Below are 19,648 nucleotides of genomic sequence, written 5' to 3'. Positions count from 1 at the left end.
TTATAAAAGCATAACATTGAAAATTAATTTCTTTCCTGGGAGAATGGTACTAGTAAGAAATTTTCAAGTGACTCTGATTCTTCAGAGGTCATGTACGTTAAGACGTGAACTATTCATTGAAAATAAAGACTGCTGCTTTTATCTTCAGTTCAGAAAAAATGTACAAGACCTCATTTTACAAATCACAGTTGTTGCTGACTATGGATTTTCACTAAATGCACTGTTTGATTAGAGGTATAAATCAAAACTACCAAACACATAAACAAAAATCTGCTGCTGCCTTCTTACTCCAGCCATGCCAACAGTTCTTTGCATTTAAATATTCTCCATCCATTGCTGTAACAATGTGGTCATATTTCTTGATTCCTGTCTTTCTTCTTGTTATCTGTATTCCCAACAGTACCTGACTGAGAAGTCATATTCTGCTTCCCAAATGAATGTTTATCAAAGCATAAGAATTTTGTAAAACAGGAATGTTTGCTCATTTTAGCTAACACTGTAGGTACAGTGAGTAGACCTGATTTTCCTACTACCCTGTTTAAGAATCATGCAAATACTTTGCAATGCATCACTTTTCAGTGGCATGAATGACTGCACAGGATGTGAAACACTGGAAAATTAGATAGAGTGTGTATTTTAGATAGCAATAAAAAATGTGTTCTATTTAATTTAATAAAGTGAATAGCAGGAGGCTCTCAATCTTTCCATTTCCTGGCCAGAGTGTATCAAATATGCAACTTGACACGTTGGAGAAACAGAATTTTATTAACTGAAATTTGCCAGAAAAAACTTTTTCCCTGTTGCACAAAAATGAAGAAAGTAATTTTATTTTTTAATGTCTTGCTGAAGTAATATAGAGCAGTAATCATAAAAGCTCAGCTGTGGATTAAAATATGATGAAAGTAATTTTGTAATAAGCTGGTTTGCCAGAATTATGTAACTTAGTGTAAAATAGTACTGCTGTCTTAAACAAACAGAATTTAGACCCTTTCTTGTTTTCATTTGTCTTCTCGGTTGCTCTCAATTGTAGATTATCTCATTACTTGTTTAGAGATTGTTATTCAGAGGGATGGTTCCCATCACCACAGCTATATAGTCACATACTCAGCAGAATTTTGTGATGATTATTCCTGGTTTCCAACGTCAATTGTCTCCAGACATGTCAGACAGAGTTTACTTTATTATTGGCTCAAGATATTCTAGATCAACTTCTACTTTAACCAAATTATGTTCATTTTTTTAAGAATCTTAAACAGAGATAGCAAGTCTGAGTATGTCACTGTTAATGGAGACAGTATAAAACAAATCCAACAGTATAAAATAATGGCCAAAGGACTGCTGTAAATCCCAAAAGGCAGACTCTGTCCCTTTGTGAAAACCCAATGTGATGAAATGCATCTGATGTGCCTCAGTCCCAGGACACAGCTTTTGTTAACTGTAGGATACTGTTTCAGTGATGCTATTAACCTGTGATTTTTTTGTGAAGACTTTCAAAGTGTCGTAGTAGGAGGTATCACAGTTTCTGACCAAAAAAAAAAAAAAAAGTTCATTTGGGTAGGAGCAGCATTATAAAAGTGTTTTCTCCCAAGTAACCCTACATTTCCAGCTTCTTTGTGGCCATCTCAGTTAAGTGTTTTCTCTGCTGCAACTTAGGTACTAATGTGCTCCTTCTGCATGCGGTGAACCTTATTTCTGTCCCTCAGAGCCAGACCTGTTGTGACAGTGAATGCTCAGCTCATTCTGAACCCCATGATTGTGAATCCAGACAATAAAACTTGTCAGCTCCCTGGTTCTCAGCTTTTGGTGGCCTGGTAAGTTCATGATTAGACAAAAAAAGGTCCTCATCCTCTTTCTCAAATAACTCCCTATTCCTAATTTTTCTTGCAGCTTTTTCTTGAACATGTTCAAAGTTCAAAAAAAAATGTTCAAACAGGCTATGAGCACAACAAAAAAAAAACTATGTAGAACAGAGTTCTTTTTGATATCTTCCAGTACTTCACGGATTCTCAAAATTAAGTAGCTAAAAGTTGAGTCCTTTGATATGCTGAGTCTCCTTCTGCATAGGAGGATGCGCAGTGCCTCCTGGGATCAAGCTGTAAATTCATATGCAGTATTTGGATGAATGAAACATGAAACAGCTAAGACAGGCAAAACACAGAAACACTGATCTGTCAAAACGTACATCTTTGTTGAGAAAATGTAACAGCGAAAGTGATGCAAAGAGCTGGTGGGCCTGCCATTGCCCTTCATTTTTTGTTAGAGAGAGAGAGAGAGGTCACTCCTTTGTTGAACAGAGAAGATACCTGGCTGGCCATCCTGAAAGCAGTTCATAGGATGTTGTTTCTGGCTGCCATTGGTCAGAGGAAAACTTTTTATAGTGTGTCATACAGGACAATGTTGCATATATCTTTAAAAGAGAAACCCTCCACCACAGTAGCATTTAACTTTGAAATGAAAAAGTACAATCAAAAACTTTAAGCTAATTAAAACAATTTAAGATCAGTTACAAATATAAAATGCTTGCGGGACAGTTGGAGGCTGTCTAATAGCACATAATACCACATAAAGGCACGTTTACTGCACTAGAAAAAAAGTGACTTAGAAAGGACCCCAGGAACAGTTGATAAAAGAGGCTATTACAAATACATAAGATACTGTTTAAAAGTGGAAATCATAACAAATGAGGAAACTAAAAACAAAATATAGCATAAACAGGTGTGAGTTGAATGTAAAATACAAGTAAGTCCTGCCAGAGAGACTTGAGGAAAAGATTTCTAAGACATAAAAATTAGTCATATTGTTTTATTTAAATATATTAGAGGCAGAAAGCCTGCCAGGACATGGGCTGGATGAAAAGAATATAAAGGTGTAAAGGAGGACTCCAGAAGATAAGGTGACTGCAGAAATTTTGCACTGCTTTTAAATTAGAGGTGGTCAGCGGGGTTCCCCATGCTGCAGACATTCTTTATAGGAGATGAGTTTTTAAAATAATCTCCAATGTAAGAGTTAGCAAAAGAGTTTTTAGAACAAATTGGTAAATATGAACCATAAAAAATAATCATAACCAGAAGCAGTTCATTTAAGAGTCATAAAGGAACTGAACTCTGATACACTTAAACCACTAAATGTATGGGCTTTCAATGTACTTGATGCAATTTGTGACTGAGGAAGTTTCTAAATCTGCTGATTGTGAAAATCTGGTATTGGGGCTGTCAAGAGATTTTCGTTTTTGCTCTATTCTTTTACATTTTGTGAGACTTCTCATATTTATCGTAGTGTTCCTCACTTCTACATCCTGTGTAGAAAATCACCCATCTACAGAGCAATGTAGAATGCGCTCAGTAGAACTATGCAGTCCTGGAACTTTAAAGAGCTTTGCCCTTTCTGGAATAGGATCCAGATCAAGATCTGTCCTGATTTTTTGATTCAAGCACCTTTTGTTTTAATAGTTGATGTAATAGAGAATTTACAGTATCGACATTGGGCTGAAGCATGTTCATTGATCCAAATTATGTTTTTTCAGAACTTCAGTTTTGAAGACTTTTTAAGAATGCTTTATGCCGTAATGGAAAAGATTTCAAAACCATAACGTTTACTGACAGTGTCCTGAAAGAAAAAAGGTGGTTTTTTACACAAGAGAAATAAATAAAAACACCTCTGTTAAAAAAGTATTCCTGCTGTGAGATATTTTCTTAAAAAGGGAAATAAAACAAAGTATGCTCCTTTAACATGTAGTTTTTCATTACTTTTTCATTTTTATTTTACAGTAAGCTAGAAGATGTTTGGTTCATGTCTACGAGAGTTTTAATAGGAGCATAATTTCATTTCTGTCTGCTTTATTCTAAAATACTCTTCCCTAAAGATTTAGTTCGTATTACAAACTGACTGAAGAGCAGCTGCTATTTTCCATGCCATAATTTTTCTCTTTAGTTGATACAGGCTTGCATTGTACATATGAAAGCAATTAGTAGGGAAACTCCAACAGGCAAAGAATCCCTCAGTCCCATGGGATAGATTTCTGTATCTCTTAGCCAGCTGTACAATTTGTATAAAATGTCTACCAACTGACACTGCAAAATTAGAATGAAAGGAAACCTCCTACCAGAAAAGTTTCAGGAAGTGTGTGTGTGTATGAATAATGTGGATTATTGTACATTTTCAAGTATTAGGAAAATATTATTTTTGCTGTGATATAAGTTCAAAAGCTGAAGCAGAGAGGAAACATGCGCAAAAAGTCATTTTTATGCACAGCCCTAAGAGAATTATCCTGAACTAGAAACATATAGTTCTTTCTCTGCTATGTTTGAAACATGGCTATTTCTGATTTCACACAACTAACAAATTTGGAACAAATTCTGCAACTTTGAAGCTATTAAAGAAAATGTAAAAAGACTTTGTGAAAGTTGCAGGCTAATTTCTGTAAAAAGGGGTAAATAAATCAAACATTTACATTTTTCAAAAGCTGTTTCCACATCATATTATTTATTAAATCCAAGACTGGGGTCCAGCTATCAAGAGGTCTAATTTATCTCTGCATTGGTATTTTTATTACCATTTGAGATCTGATTATCTACTATCTACTTTGTTGCTACTTTGTGCTTAAATTGTAACTGAAAATTTTATTTAGTCCACCTCTCACTAATTTAAAGTAGTGTGCAAATATTGTTACTTCCATTTGGCAGAGGAGCAAGAGGTCAGAGAAATTACCTGACTTACCAAAAGTTAAGTAGCACGGAAGTGTTCAATCATAATAAAAAGTCAATATGCAGAATATATTTTTTTTTATTTGTTAGTGCTTTTCGCGTTTGGATGTCTAATCTGAGATGTGCCTTCCTTCTTCAGGGAACCCAGCTATCCATCTTCTGTAAGACCACTAAACCAGAGGCAAACTGCTTAAAGTTTCTGATCCTCAAGTTCCTACTATCAAGAAATAATTTGAAAGATTTTATCATTCTTTTACCTCCAAATGTGATATTATTAAAACAGGAATAAAATATTTATAATCTTGAGTCAGCTAGATTCAGTAAATGAAACTTTTCTACATACACTTCAAAAAAAGCTGAATGCAAAATTCCTACCAAAAATATAAAAGACAAAAATAATCATGTTTCAGCCCTTCCTAACTGCATAATATTTGGACTATTTTTCTGATTTTGCTCCTTTCTACTGTTAGTATTTTACTTTCCCATTGACTTAATTTGAAACTGGGTGAGATCAATGCCCCATGGGTATGAAGCTAAGGGCCTTTGTACTTTGTTGAAATGAATTTGTGTGAGATTTGCCATAGAGTGTTGGCAAGCCTGACTCCGTGAGTCAGATGATAGCAAAGTCATATGGCCAAGAGTCAGAAGATGCATACCTCACACATCAGGGGCTAATGGGAGGGAAGTAGGCAGGTGGTGACAGTTGCTACTGAGGAAGCCTATGGTTGTGTTGCAGAACCTCTACTGTGCCAGGAATGCAGCTGGGTAATTTGATGGTATTAGTTTTAGTATCTCTAAAGACATCCAAAAGACAGTCATTTGAGTTATCTAGCAGCCCTTGTGTTACCACAGCCTGGCCACGTGTTGTAGCCTAGCCATGGAAAGCCTTCAGCATTAAAGCTCTGTTTGGTCATTGTGGGTCACTGGGTTAGGCTTTGGCATAGCAAAATCGAAAAGCAGGCCAAGTATCAGAGTATCAAAATAGAAGTGTATTTACTTGCTTTTACGTATTATTCTTCAAAGAGGAAACAATTTGTTTAAAGGTCATTCATCAGTAGACAGCAACAGCTTCTGCTGTTCTGTAGAGGTTTGTGACCTTACATGTTGGGTATCAGCCTCTACACAGCATGGAAGTCCATAACATCCAAGCTTAAAGTGCCTTTCTGCTAAGGCATTATCCATTCTTCGTCTCCTTGTGCAATTCTGTGCACTAAAGAAATTGTCAACAATGACAAATTATGTCTGGTAGGATCTGGTAATTCCTTGCTTTTCACTTCCTGAAGTAAGTTTTGTATTTTTTTCATCTACTAGAATAGCCAGACCAAAATAAATTCTTTCTGGTACAAACTTCAGTCCAGAAAACATTATTTGGGGGTAACTGATTTTTTGATTTTCTAAGGATTAACCATTTTGAGTAATATTAGGTAATTTGATTTGACTTCTAAAGAGACTACACCCATCTATGCCATGAGTAGTTTTGAAGAAAGAGGAATATTTTTAAACTTCTTGTTCTAATAATATTAAAAATGTTTCTGTCTACCGGGAGAACATAAAATTATTTCAAACAAACTGATTTGTTGCCCCAAGGTTAACAGGAAAAGCTAGTGTGTTCAGTTTTAAGGCTTTCCCTCTATTTTGTAGCTACTGTCAAATACTATTCACACAGTAAGCTTGTGGTGATGACAGACACTGCAGAATAAATGCAGTGTGGGGATCTCTTTAGAGAGGCAAGATTGAGAGCATATAAAAGTTCATATGCTTTAGAATGATGGACTGTTTCTCAGTTGTTTCTTATCTGCTGAGGTTTTCTTCCTTTGATTGTTAATTGTCTTGTTTGGTTGATTGCTCCTACAAGCAAGCTTGAAAGCTCAGCTATTGTATTTCTTACTGTGCCTAGGAGTCAGATCTTAAATCTCATAAATCCTTTAGACTCCTGTCCTTTTTTGTGGTCTGTCTTTTCCTCTGCTTTTCTTCTCACTGCTAAAGCATCCCTCAACATCTCCACAGCATCTTCTTGTTGAAGTGATGAGCATATCTCAGTTTGTCTGGGTTTGTGATCGAAATCTGTGATGTCTTTAGAACTATTCTGAACTAAATAGCCATAAAATCACAAACGTGCAGCACAATTCTACTAAACCCATAGTTTTACCTCTCGCATGCCCAGAGGCTGGAAGACTAATAAACTCCAAATTTTTTTGCTTTTTTTGCACTGCCATTCCCTTTTTGACATGCTCTTCCTGGAGTGGAAGGATTAAATCTTGGCTCTTACAGTAATACTTAAGAACATGACTTTGGTTATCAAATTAGTATGATGAATTATTCTATTCATTACAGTAAATTAAGCATACACTGAAATTGTGCTGTTTAACGAGTCAAGCATTTCAGGCTGGATTTTTAATGTCAAGTTTGCAGACGACACCAAGCTGAGTGGTGCAGTTGACATGACTTGAGATGGGGTGCCATCCAGAGGGACCTGGGTGAGCTCGAGAAGTGAGCCCATGTGAACCTCATGAGGTTCAACAAGGCCAAGTGCAAGGTCCTGCACCTGGGTCAGGGCGATCCCCGGTATCAATATAGGCTGGGGGATGAAGGGATGGAGAGCAGCCCTGAGGAGAAGGAATTGGGGGTACTGGTGGATGAAAAGCTGGACATGAGCCAACAATGTGCACTCACAGCCCAGAAAGCCAACCGTATCCTGGGCTGCACCAAGAGGAGCATGGCCAGCAGGTCGAGGGAGGTGATTCTGCCCCTCTACTCTGCTCTGGTGAGACCCCACCTGCAGTACTGCATCCAGCTCTGGAGTCCTCAGCACAGGAAAGATATGGACCTGATGGAGCGGGTCCAGAGGAGGGCCACAAAAATGATCAGAGGGATGGAGCGCCTTTCCTATGAAGAAAGGCTGAGAGAGTTGGGGTTGTTCTGCCTAGAGAAGAGAAGGTGCCAGGGAGACCTTATTGCAGCCTCTCAGTACTTAAAGAGGGCTTATAAGAAATATGGGGACAAACTTTCTAGCAGGGCCTGTTGTGATAGGACAAGGGGTAATGGTTTTAAACTGAAAGAAGGTAGATTCAGACTAGATATAAGGAAGAAATTTCTTACAATGAGGGTGGTGAAACACTGGAACAGGTTGCCCAGAGAGCTGGTAGATGCCCCATCCCTGGAAGCGTTCAAGGTCAGTTTGGATGGGACTTTGATCTAGTTGAAGATGTCCCTGCTCATTGCAGGGGGGTTGGACTAGATGACCTTTAAAGGTCCCTTCCAGCCCAAACTATTCTATGTGTAAATTGCATTTGTGCAATTACACAAGCTTTTCTAATTTTTGTTGTTCTTGTCCTTGTGTATTAGGAAATAATTGATTCTTCATCTGTTATCTCATAATTATAAAGAAGTAGGAATATGACTGAATTTGCAATTTCTGCATGCAATATGAATCAACACTCGTAATGGCAGTTGAAGACTACAGTTAAGTGGAGTTTAATGGCATAAGGCAATTTTTTATGCCCAAGAGGAGAGTGTTTAATAAGGTCATGAGAGTTACATGAATCCCAGATGTGGCACAGTTTCATTACATTTGTCAGAGGAAGCAAACATGCAATTAGAATGTGATTACAGGTTATTTTAAAGGTTATATTACTGGTTTTGAATTCACTGCATGGAGAAGTTAGTATATAGTATAACAGTAGTGAGGAGATTAAGAGCAATGGCTGATTCAAATATGTTTTTATTTAACCCAAGCTGATTTCACATCTTCCAGTGCTGAGCTACAGTCCAGGTTTAGCTGAGTCTTCCATATACAAAATAAAACATTTTCTAAACCCATGCAAAAATTCTGTAAGAATGATCGGTAACCAGGGACACTTGCAAGTTTTAGGAAGCCCCAAAACTTTCACCTGAGCAATTTTGTTACATTATATGGGACTTCTTTGGGAATAATGGTGTAGAGAACTAAGTCCTTGTGGAGTGTGACAGCAGAAATCAAACATCAAGAGCATCTTTCCAGCAACAGGTTTCTTGTTTTGTTACTCATCAGGGAAGTACACCCTGCTAATAGCATCAACAAGCATCATTATAACTGTTTCCCTAGCCATCCAGAGTAATCTGTGAAAGTTTTTTTAAAATGTGATTCAGTTAAATATTTCTATAACTTGCACAGATTCCTTACAAAGAGAAACTTTTCTGTAAGCATTTATAATTTCTAGGGTTTTAAAATTAATTTTTATAGTAAGTCCTGTTAGAAGGTATCAGCCAATAAAACTATAAACGACTTCTCCTGTCAGTTGTTGAGCATAACTGCCAATCTATTGCCTGTCTTACAGAGAAGTGGAAGTAAATGTTTATTATGAGAAATAACTAATTATGGCTAAGGTGATGGTTGTATGATACAGTTACAATTGTAATGTGAATACTGCTAGGCTCAAAAAAGCTTGCTATAGACTATGAACAAGCAAATTAAAAGAAATAACTTATAATGTGCTGCATTGTGTAGAATGTGTTGCATTAGCATACTAAATAATGAACATGAATAACTAGTTTCTCTATGCTTTGATTTAGGTCATGTACCTGCCAACTTCTGCAAAATTTAGGAAATTAAATACAATACATTCTGGTTAGTCTTGTGCAACAAAAATTGAACAAATCAGTTGGTATGTTTGGAATGAATTATAGCCTCTTGAAATCATGAAAGTCTCATAGCAATGCCAATGGAAATCATCCAGTGTATTTTGATTTGCTAGAAAACAGCTTGGGTGTTGACTACATGCTCAAGGATTTTTCTTATTTGACCATGAAGAACCAGAAAGGACTTCTGCGGACAGCCTCATGCAAAGGTGATTTGCTGAAGCTCAACGTAAGGAACCCAACTTTGCCAATAGTATTAGAAGGATGATCTCTGTAGGCTGTCTCAAGAATTAGTAGGAATAGAGACTCTTCTCCATATCTTTCCCAGGAAGACATTCAGACCCTGTCTTCTTTGATAATTAGTGGAGCCTAGGAGACTTGCTAACTTAGATAAGGAATGTCTTAGGTAGCTAAATACAGATCTCAGTGAACATATTTTTAAGAAAAGGAAAGAAAAACTTGAAAGGTATGACTTGGGAACTGCTGATTCCCAGGTCAGCTCTCTTTCTGCTAATAATTACTTCTTCTTTTTTATATATAGCTTTACTGTAAGAGTCTGCGCAGACTTTGAAGGTCAAAGTATTTCAGATGAGATAGGTAAGAAATGTTTATATTCTTATAATTTACTCTGGCCCACTTAATTTCAGATGTATTTTTTTCTTACACCTTGAAAGACGATAGGAGTGAGATCCTCCTAAGGCAAGAAAATACAGTTAAAAAGATACAGATATGTAACACAAAGCTTGTAATATTCAGTTGAAGGATTTTTGATTCAGTTTAAGCCATTTTCCAAATGAAACCAAGAATGTACCCTGTTGGAGCATGTTCTGTTTTAAAAAAAAAAATCTGAAAGAGACAGAAGTCCTGTACACATATGTTCCATACATGAAATTAGAAAGCTTAAATTACATGTATTCCATACTTTGGATCAAAAACTAGTCTGCTACTAAACAGACAGGTGCTTAAAGCATGGATTAGTTTTACTTGGAAGACTTTGTTAGAGTAATTAACTATAATAGATAATGAATGGTTTACTATTTTTTTCTTTCCATGTTAAATAAATATTTTATTTATTTGTATCCTTCAGTGCTGAAAGGTGAATTGCAATTAGATTCATTGAAACAGAAAGGAGCTGTTAAGAGGACCCTCTTCTTTGATTACCATCAGTCACATCATTACTTCTCCATTGTGATAGAAAGACAGAAACAGCTTCATTGCCAGGACTTTCTTGTTTATCTTAGAGTAAGTTGTTTAAAATATTTTGGACTGTCATAATCATTTGAGTAGGGTCAGGGATTTAAAGATAATCATAAAAGAAGGAACCACTGGAAAAGGATCCCAAAATTACAGAAATGTGAGATAAGAAAGGCCTTGTCTGGATGTCCAGAACATTCTTCTACCTGGGCAAAATTTCCTATGTAACTCTTTGGCTCATCTTTTGTCAGTGTAAGTATAAAATAAAGACTTCCTTTGAAGAAGAGAGTACAGTTCCTCTGTGCACAAATACATTCATTCTGTGCTTTTCTGGAAGTTCTGATTAAATACTGCATCTCCTGATACAAAACTGCAAGATTGCTCTCTCTGTAGTATTCACAGTGGGATAATCAACTAAACATGCTAAATGTCATGCCAGTTCAGTTCCAACAGATATTTTAAAAGGAGTGTCACCAGCAATATTGGTCTAAATTTCATATATTTATAAAATATTTTTAAGATATTTTTAAATGTTTTCAGAAAAATTAAAACTGTGTAATGGAAGTGTGAAGGAGAAAGGGTCATTAGTAACTCACAGCTGGAATTGCCTTATGCTATTGAAGGAGATTCCAAGGCTGGTCCTAGAAATGCAGTGGGCGGTGAAATGGAGGAATCTCAAGCAGTATGTAAGGAAGTATCTAGGCAATAAAGGTGGCGGAGTTTTACCATGCTAATCCATATAAATTCTTGGTTATGGAACAAACCAACAATATTACCTCCACAAATCCACACATGTACTCCCTCCATTCCAAAAGAAAGGTGAGCAATAGCTGGTAGGAGTTGGTTCTGTGCGTCTCTTTTAAACAGCTGCATTTTAGGCTAATGCTTTGAAAAAATTCTGAGTCTACTCAGCTCAGTTAGCTTCTTCCAGATGTGGGCCTGTGGAGGCACTGTGTTCTGGGCATTCCAGTTACTGGTGAGTCACTTTGCTTTCCTAATAACATTACATACAGCCAGAATTTGGCCAGCAGCTGTCAAAGAACCATATCTTTACCTTCAATAAAGACTAAAGTCTGAATCTGTTGCCAGACCATACTAATCTGAAATAATTATATTAAATCATTGGGTTTTATTATGTGATTGTCACTCACAGGATGAAACAGAATTTAGAGACAAATTATCTCCCATCAATATAAACTTGAATTATAGTTTGGATGAATCCAATTTTGAAGATAGCTTGACTGTGAAGCCAATACTGAACTATTACCAGAAGAGCTCAGTAACAGAACAGGTATGAATTTTGCATGCCACATTTTCTGTATATAAACATGAAAGCATTTACAAATACTACAATGTGTGTCGTCTTCCTTAAAACAGAATATCATGCCCAGAAATTGCACAACAAGGATTTAATTAATTCAAAATGTAAATTGAATATAAATATAGAACCAGGCGGGCCTTTAAAGCATTTCCAAAACTTTGTTGTGTTCATAGTTTTGATTGCATTGTAGAATACGTAAGCCAAGTTAATGTGGGAAAGGGCCTGAAAGATGATATTGTTCTGCTAAGGATGTAGTTGACAGTCTAAATAGTCTCCAGCTACTCAAGTGGAAAGGAACTTACAGAAAGGACTAAGAGATTAATTTACTAGGGCAGTGCTAGTGATATTTAAGACATTTAGGTTAGTGATATTTAATGAAGTGATTTGGACTTTGAAGCATGTACTAACTGTACAACAATACAGGCTTACATTCTGGTTGACTGCGGAGAGGACAACTTGTGCATTCCTGACTTGCAGCTTTCTGCTATGCCGTAAGTTAAATAAAATAAATGATGCTGTATGTAACACAATCCAGACACTTCTAACTGCTTTAACAGAATGAAATATGTAGAACAGAGTTCTGTTGTTTGCTATAGCTACTCATTCTTACCTGATTTCCAGATTTTAATTTGCACATCTATTTCATCTAGAAAACCAAGAAATGGAGAAACATATACTTGAAAATGTATCTTTGTCAGACACATTCATGATGTTTAATGTTTAACATAGAAAATATAGTTTGCAAGTGTTTGTTAAGAGTGATTCTACTTCTCTAAATGCCAAGAGATAATACAAATTGTTGTTCAAAGGAGATTTTAGATTTGTTTATTTCAGTGTGACAGTGACTTTGAACTTGGGACACAATTCTCCTGAACTCAGCATACAGTGAAGTAAATGAATCTCAGAATAAAAGAATTTCAAAACCTGGCAACTATTCCTCCTATGGAGGGAGAAATATGCCAAGCAGGACAAGTGGGGAACCTCTGACAATTATCTGACTGTGCCGTCAAAATCAGTACATAGCTGTGAAAGGAAAGGGCACAGTGCTTTTGCAGGTCTCAGGAGATCTTCTGTCGTTGTTCCTTTTACAACGGGCATGAGGGAAGAACCTGGAATCCCACCACCTTCGTGCCCTCCAGAAAACAATGCTGATGGGAAACCCGTGGCAAGTAATTTCTCCACTAGATACTTCTTTCTGGTTAGAAAGTAGTCAGGCTCTGCAATTTTATACAACTAACTTTCAAGTTCTATGGTAGTCCACTTTGATTGTTCATGGTGGTGTTTTCTCTTGACCTCTTTCCTACCTAGGTGGTGGCATACTTTTCCATGGGGTCATTTTTTGTGGAAAATGCTTTGTTCTGTGTTCACAGATTATTTTCCAGAAGAGATGCTATGAGAGCAAAATGTCCTTCTGCTTTATTCATATGTAAATAGGTAATTGTGCATGTTTTAACTCCTGACAAGTAGTATGTTCTATATAGAGACAAAGATCAGCTAATAATTGGAGAAGAAAACTGTGTCATGCTCATAATAAATCCAAGGAATGATGGGGAAGGAGCCTATGAAGCTGAGCTACATATAAAGATTCCACCTGAAGCAGATTACACTGGGGTTGAACGCAACAACAAGGTAAATGAACATCAAAATGTTAGCAATAATGAAGCAGAACTGAGAACAATGGTAACCTACATAGGCTATACCATCTGAAAGCAGCAAGTAGAGAGGTGCCTCTTAGGAAGGGAGATTCCATTGACTCTCAGCTATTCTTACTCACACAGTCCAGGCTAAAGATTAGCGATGTCACCAGAAGATGGAAAGGTCAGGACCATTCTCAGCCAGCTCAGTTCCAGCTCCTTGCTATTAACTTAGTTATAATACCACACAAATACTGTCACATTTCTCCTAGGGCTAGAGGTGTTCACATCATTCAGACTTTGAACCAGCAAACCCTACCAGTAGCAGGGAGTGATAGTGCAGAATGCCCTGAGTGCTTCCAGCCTTGGATCTTGTGGTACCAGCTCTCAGAGTTAATGAGCCCTGCTGAACCCCAGACACTTGGACACCTCTCTCTCATGCTCCCAGCACACCAGTGTTTTACCATTTTTAAGGGTATCCCAGTCTCTGATATCCAGAATAGCTGAACATTAACTGCGGTGTAAACCTGACAAAGTTGATTTCCTTTGTAGTCAATTGTTTTACCTTATGGATAGGCCAGAAAAGCAGTTATTATGTAAAATGTGCCAGTGTTCACAGAAGGACTAATGTTGACTGAAGTCCTGCTGAGCTGTACTGAACATAGAGTTTCCTTTTTGGGTCTGTTTGGTTTTTAAGAGCAAAGACGGAACACTATCCTGCAAACAGAGTGTTCATGTATTCTCTGTTGGACAGCAAGTCTGAATTGCCTCATCTGCACATAAATCTCCCAAGCTGTTGCAACATGAGCTTGCTTTTTTCTGTCAGTGCCTGGAATGTTCAGAAGGGCCTCAAGGGTGAGAGTGGGAGAAAGCAAGTTAATTTCCTTTCTAAAGGCTAATGTTTTTAAGGAAGTTGAAAGTAACTTACATGGTATTTCCTTAGTCTCCTTCTGTCAGTGTCTTTATTAATGGGCTTTTAACTCAGTTTGAAAAAAATGACAGGAATTAATGATGTCACCAAAGATGAGAATATGGAAATTCTCTGCAACGCACTTCTCAGAAGCATATCTTTGTACACAAAACAAATACGTAAAGATACCAGCCTCTTTCTATTGTCTATTTCTGTTGTTCTCTTAGCATAGCCTCTGGTTTTTTGGACTGTGATCTACAAAACTTAAGTTCTCTTTAATATACTACACTTGGTTATATTTTTCCTTTGTTGCTCTTTAGGAATCTTTTGCTGTTCTTTTGCCCATTACCAAGGATGTCAGGGGAGGCGCTTATTCCAAAACCCACAGCATGCATTAGCATGTATCTATCATTTGGACTGGACAGAAATCACTAAGGGCTGTTCATTATTTTAGGAAAATTTAAATTTTTTAGTGCAAGCAGTGTAGACTCATGAGGAAAGGAAGGAAAAAAGAGGTGGGAGATTATGGTGCTTTGGAAGAATAGGGAGAAGCTAGAATGGGTTGGGAAAGAGTGTTAATGTTCTTTTTCTTTCGAAAAAACATTTTTAAAAGCCTAGGAAACATAATGAAACTTTTTCATTTTCTTCAGATTTTGTGGAAGATAAAATACATTTTTGACAAGTCCAATTCTGAAGCCTTCTGGATTTATAGAAAAATTCCCTTTGTTTTTCCCGCATTTACTTAGTTTACTACAACACATAATTTATTTCATATTCTCTTACTTTTCGTAATTATTCCATTGAAAGAGATGTCATTATGTTCTTTCTGAGAAGGATCAAAACATTAGTCCTACTATCTACATCATTCTTAGTGTCTTCCCTTCTGCATTGCAGGTACAGTTTTCACAAGGATTACATATGGTACTGAAAGCAAGTTTATTCTTTCTATTCTTTTTAAACTGTAAATGTATATTTTTTAAAACTGTGGTCTTCATTATATTATGGTTCCATTAAATAAACTAAAAAAATAACTTCTAAGTGTATTTGTGAAAGAAGTTGATATTGTAATTTTCTTCAAAAAGACAAAGCTAAGATTTGCTGGCATTAAACTGCTGGTGGGGGTTGGCTCTTGTATGTATTCAGTTGCTTTTCCGTACTGCCATATGTCACCTAAAACTGCTGTGAACATGACAACGAAGATTATACAATCTTTGTAATTTAAAAAGAAAATTTAGAATGGAAAAACACACTTTCAAACTCAGACATTCTTTTATATCCTTCCTGTTCTGTTTTCTAGCTTAATTCATTCTGTCTAAATGTACAAATTAAGTAATTTGACCACTCAAAACAAGGTTTTTTCAGTTCTTTTCCTGAGTGATCAGAATCCTAGGTATCAGAGGTTCGTGTTACCAGGATGACCAAATTCTTAGGGGTCATAATATAAATGAGTATAAATTAAAGAGAGACTCAATTAATTCAACCTATAGGGCTTTAAAAAAATGTGATAATTTGAACTACTTGACAAGAGCACAGAAGAAATTATCACACTGGTATGCAGTAAACACTGAGGTACATGTTAAAAAGGTCTCTTGGTCTGTGGGTACTTCAAGGCGTGGACCATAGATGAAAATTAACGTTTTCCTGTCAATTGCAGTAGAGCCAGGATTTCACTTCTTATTTTTGTGTTTGCACCACACCCTACCAATGGAGCATGTGTGACTGCTCCTGAAATGTGCTTTATCCAATACAGAGTAATTTCAGCAGACAGGTGGATTTGTGTTAGAGCCTGTTGCAATCATGCTCTTAAAACTCTGCATCTAAAGATTTCATTGACTCTTTGATGCATCAGTATTTACAGTCCTCTGTGTAGCTGTTTTTCTCCAAACTGCAGAATTCCTTGTGTTAAGGCAGAGATAATATTCACCACAGAGCCAGCAAAAACAGGTAGACTGAGAGCACAATAAATGAAATGTAATGAGCTGAATAAATCACTTGATACATTTCCAATGGAACTGAAAAATCTTGAGAATCAAATCATTCTATTATGCTTTCATAATTTCAAAGTAGCTATACTCATAGAGGATATTAGGCTCCTTTATTATGAGGCTACTCTGGATTTATTCTATCTAATAGAGAAACAAATTTATCCCTTAAGTGCTTCCTGTCCAACCTGATTTTTTTGGAACAATTTATTGGGTTATACTATATTATTTGAATTACACTTGGGAAGTGTTAAAGTCAACATCTTAACTGAAGATTCACTTGCCTTCTACCTCTTCCCGTCAGCTTTCTGGAATACAATGTTTGACCTGCCTCAGCTGTCATTATCTTGTTATCTCAGGCCTGATTCTGTAGCATATTGTACATAGACTGCGCAACTGTATCAAAAGAGGAGCATTTTGCAGAGATGTGCATGATCATATGCAAGTGGAGAGCCAAGTGAATGTGTGTGATCTTAAAGTTTGAGGTCCAGGATGTGATTCTGAAGTTTCTTTGATTCTTGCACATACTGATAACTTCCTTCAGTCAAAAGCTGGTTAATGAAATACAATGACTTAGAATGAAATCAGATGTGTTATTCATTAGTTGTATTGTGGAAACATTTAGAAGGTCCAGAGACCAGGTAAATGAGTAAATTACCACAGCTTTACTAGTCACGAGGAAGCCGTTGGCTTGTAATAACTGTCCATATGTAGTAGGTGTGGAGTTACTGGAATTAGCTGCAATGAAAAAAGTATAACCACACTGTATTACATCACATCTCCATGGCCAGCAGCAGATCCAGAGACAGTATATACTTGCTGTATGGTACATTCTTACGCTACAGTAGCATGATTGTATGCTTGAACCCCAAGCGATTACCTGAATACTGTGCACTAATCCTTTGCCCAGTGAAAGAATTCACCATATTGAACAGCTCAATCCTGCCTTAGGAGCAATGGCTGGAACCAAAATTCACATGGTAAATAGTAGAAGTAAATCAGGCAAATACAAAGCCCTAATAGGTTTTTGTTCCATGCCAAAAACATCGCGTATTTTGGCATAACTGTCTCTGCTCAGGTTGGGAACTGCAGGGTTGTTGCAGATCATAACCAGATTTATATTGAATGGATAACCTCTGAGCCATTATCCCCATGCCTTTCTGAACTAAAGCATAACCCTCTCTTAAAATAGGAAAAAGAAAAAGACCTGAAACCTGCTTGTCTTACCTGAAAATTCTTAGAATAAGTACATGGTGGCTGGCTAGATGAGATGTGGTCTGAGCCTTGTGAGGACAAACACTAGTTCTTCATACCTCAGCTAGATGAGAAGCTAGATTCTGGCACCTGGTACCTAATCTATCCACTTTTCCTCTGAAAATAATATTGGAGGGTGTTGATCAAGGAAAGAGAGGAGGTGTTTTACTCTGCAGCCTGTTGTGCTTAACTACGCTGACATCAATTAGTAATTCATCACTAAGTCCACCAGAAAGAGTTTCATGTTTGTAGGCTGCCTGGATTACTTAAAGCATCCAATCATTCTCTAGTTAAAATGCACCCTGGGAGCACACGTGTTAATTGTTGGGGTTTTGCTTCTGCTCAAGACTGCCAAAAAGACCATGTGTTACTATAAAAATATAAATTGCTACCAGTGGCAGGTAGAAGGGTTTTGTGGCAAAACCTTCCATCTGGCTGAGTTACATATGAACTCAATGATACTGACAATACTGGATGTGTAAGTCTCTGCTCTTGCTTGCTTCCCGCCTGGTTTTAATTTTCCTGTTTTGCACTTAACCACCTCAAAAAGGTGATCAGTGAAAAAACAAAGGCAATAAATTTCAGTATTGAAGAAATTCTACCACAGCTGACCCTTTGTCACGTCTTTAGGCTGCAGAAATTAGCTTTTGTGATGCTGGTCATATAAATTCTGTGCCATTAATCATTTCAGTCTAAAGAGCACAGCTTCCAAATTGCAGAAAATCTACTTGCAAAACTCCTCTATTTGCTCAGCCTTTGAGGGACAAAAAATTGCATGATAAGGCCTGATTTACTCTGTACTGATGTGTGATACAGCATTAATAAAGAAACTGCAAAATGTCAAATATAGATGAATATTTACTTTCTAATGTTTAGACCTCAATTTCACACGCCCCCCAACCAAAATCAAAACCATAAACCCACACATCAAGCTAAAATGAACAGTTTTCCAGACAAGTTTGGTTTCACCTATGGTAACACCCTCTCTTCTCCCATGTATTGCTTCCCACTTCTAATTAACCAGCTGGAAAGAGTGTAAAAATCCCCCACTACCAACCCTAGAATGGTTTGGAAAGGCTATTAGCGCACTGAACACGCTGTGTAACAAACTTAGTTTCCTCCTAGCAAATTGTAAAAGTGCCAGTATACAGTGAGGTGTGTACTGAGGGCGTGCTTCACATGGGCTCCTTTTAGGACATGCCCTATCTTTTCTTTTAATCTCAGGAAATTATAAGGTCAGCATGTCCATGCTGGCTTTTACAGATAGGAATGAATTGGCGGTCAGTGGTCTGGAGATTTCCCAAGTCTTTTATAAAGAGCATGACCTTGCACATATTGCTTAATCTGTGAGAATCACAAATGAGAGGAAAGGTAGTGGGAGAGCCTCATAGCAACAACTAGCTGCATCCTGCTTTTACAAAGCTTTTTTCCTTCTGCACATATATGGAAGTATTTTCTTTTATTGATTATGCCAGAGAGGAAAACTGAAAAACCTCAAGCATTTTGTTGCTTTGTCTTACTCTGTATCTCCTAACTTCCACTATTCTATAGCTGTTCCTCCTGTTATACAGTCTGTTTTGTTTACAGATGATAACAACTACTGATAAAGACTAAAGGGTTAAAAAAAAAAAAAAGTAGGATACATTTTACAGTAAGAGCTTTAGAGGGAAATTATATGAGTGTATCCTCAAAGCTGTCGAACAAAACTGCCTGAGAAATGTCAGGTACAAACTGGGCTTTGAATGAATAGTTGCTGGAAAAGCAGTTAAATTTTACTTACTGCTATAAACAACAAAAACCTTAATTTCTGATAATGTGAAAATCTATCATCTCCTTTGTTGCTAAACTATAAACACAGGTAACAGTTTATGTTTTTACAGAAGTATTTAGTGTTCTAAGTACTTTACCACAGGTTGGAAGATAAAGTTCTAAAGTTTGTCCATAATAAAGTTCTGCTAATGCCAGAATTTCACTACAGAGGCTTCTAGTGATGGATAATACAACTATTGCAATTAGTGTGAGGCCTATTCTCC

General features: G+C 36.9%; 1 protein-coding gene across 1 annotated transcript in view; it reads left to right on the top strand.

Moving 5' to 3' along the window:
- The window catches only part of ITGA8 (integrin subunit alpha 8), a 128,786-nt gene that overhangs the window by 45,566 nt on the left and 63,572 nt on the right, over window positions 1-19,648 (top strand). Inside the window, exons 15-20 of the mRNA XM_068404603.1 lie at window positions 1,704-1,811; window positions 9,862-9,917; window positions 10,408-10,562; window positions 11,668-11,805; window positions 12,259-12,326; window positions 13,317-13,464. Of these exons, the coding sequence (XP_068260704.1) occupies window positions 1,704-1,811; window positions 9,862-9,917; window positions 10,408-10,562; window positions 11,668-11,805; window positions 12,259-12,326; window positions 13,317-13,464 (673 nt within the window). The remainder of the gene's footprint in view (window positions 1-1,703; window positions 1,812-9,861; window positions 9,918-10,407; window positions 10,563-11,667; window positions 11,806-12,258; window positions 12,327-13,316; window positions 13,465-19,648) is intronic.

The sequence above is a fragment of the Nyctibius grandis genome, chromosome 7, assembly GCF_013368605.1.
Source record: "Nyctibius grandis isolate bNycGra1 chromosome 7, bNycGra1.pri, whole genome shotgun sequence".
NCBI classification, from domain to species: Eukaryota; Metazoa; Chordata; class Aves; order Nyctibiiformes; family Nyctibiidae; genus Nyctibius; species Nyctibius grandis.
The sequence above is the reverse complement of the archived record's forward strand: the minus strand, read 5'-3'. Positions and strand labels throughout refer to the sequence as shown.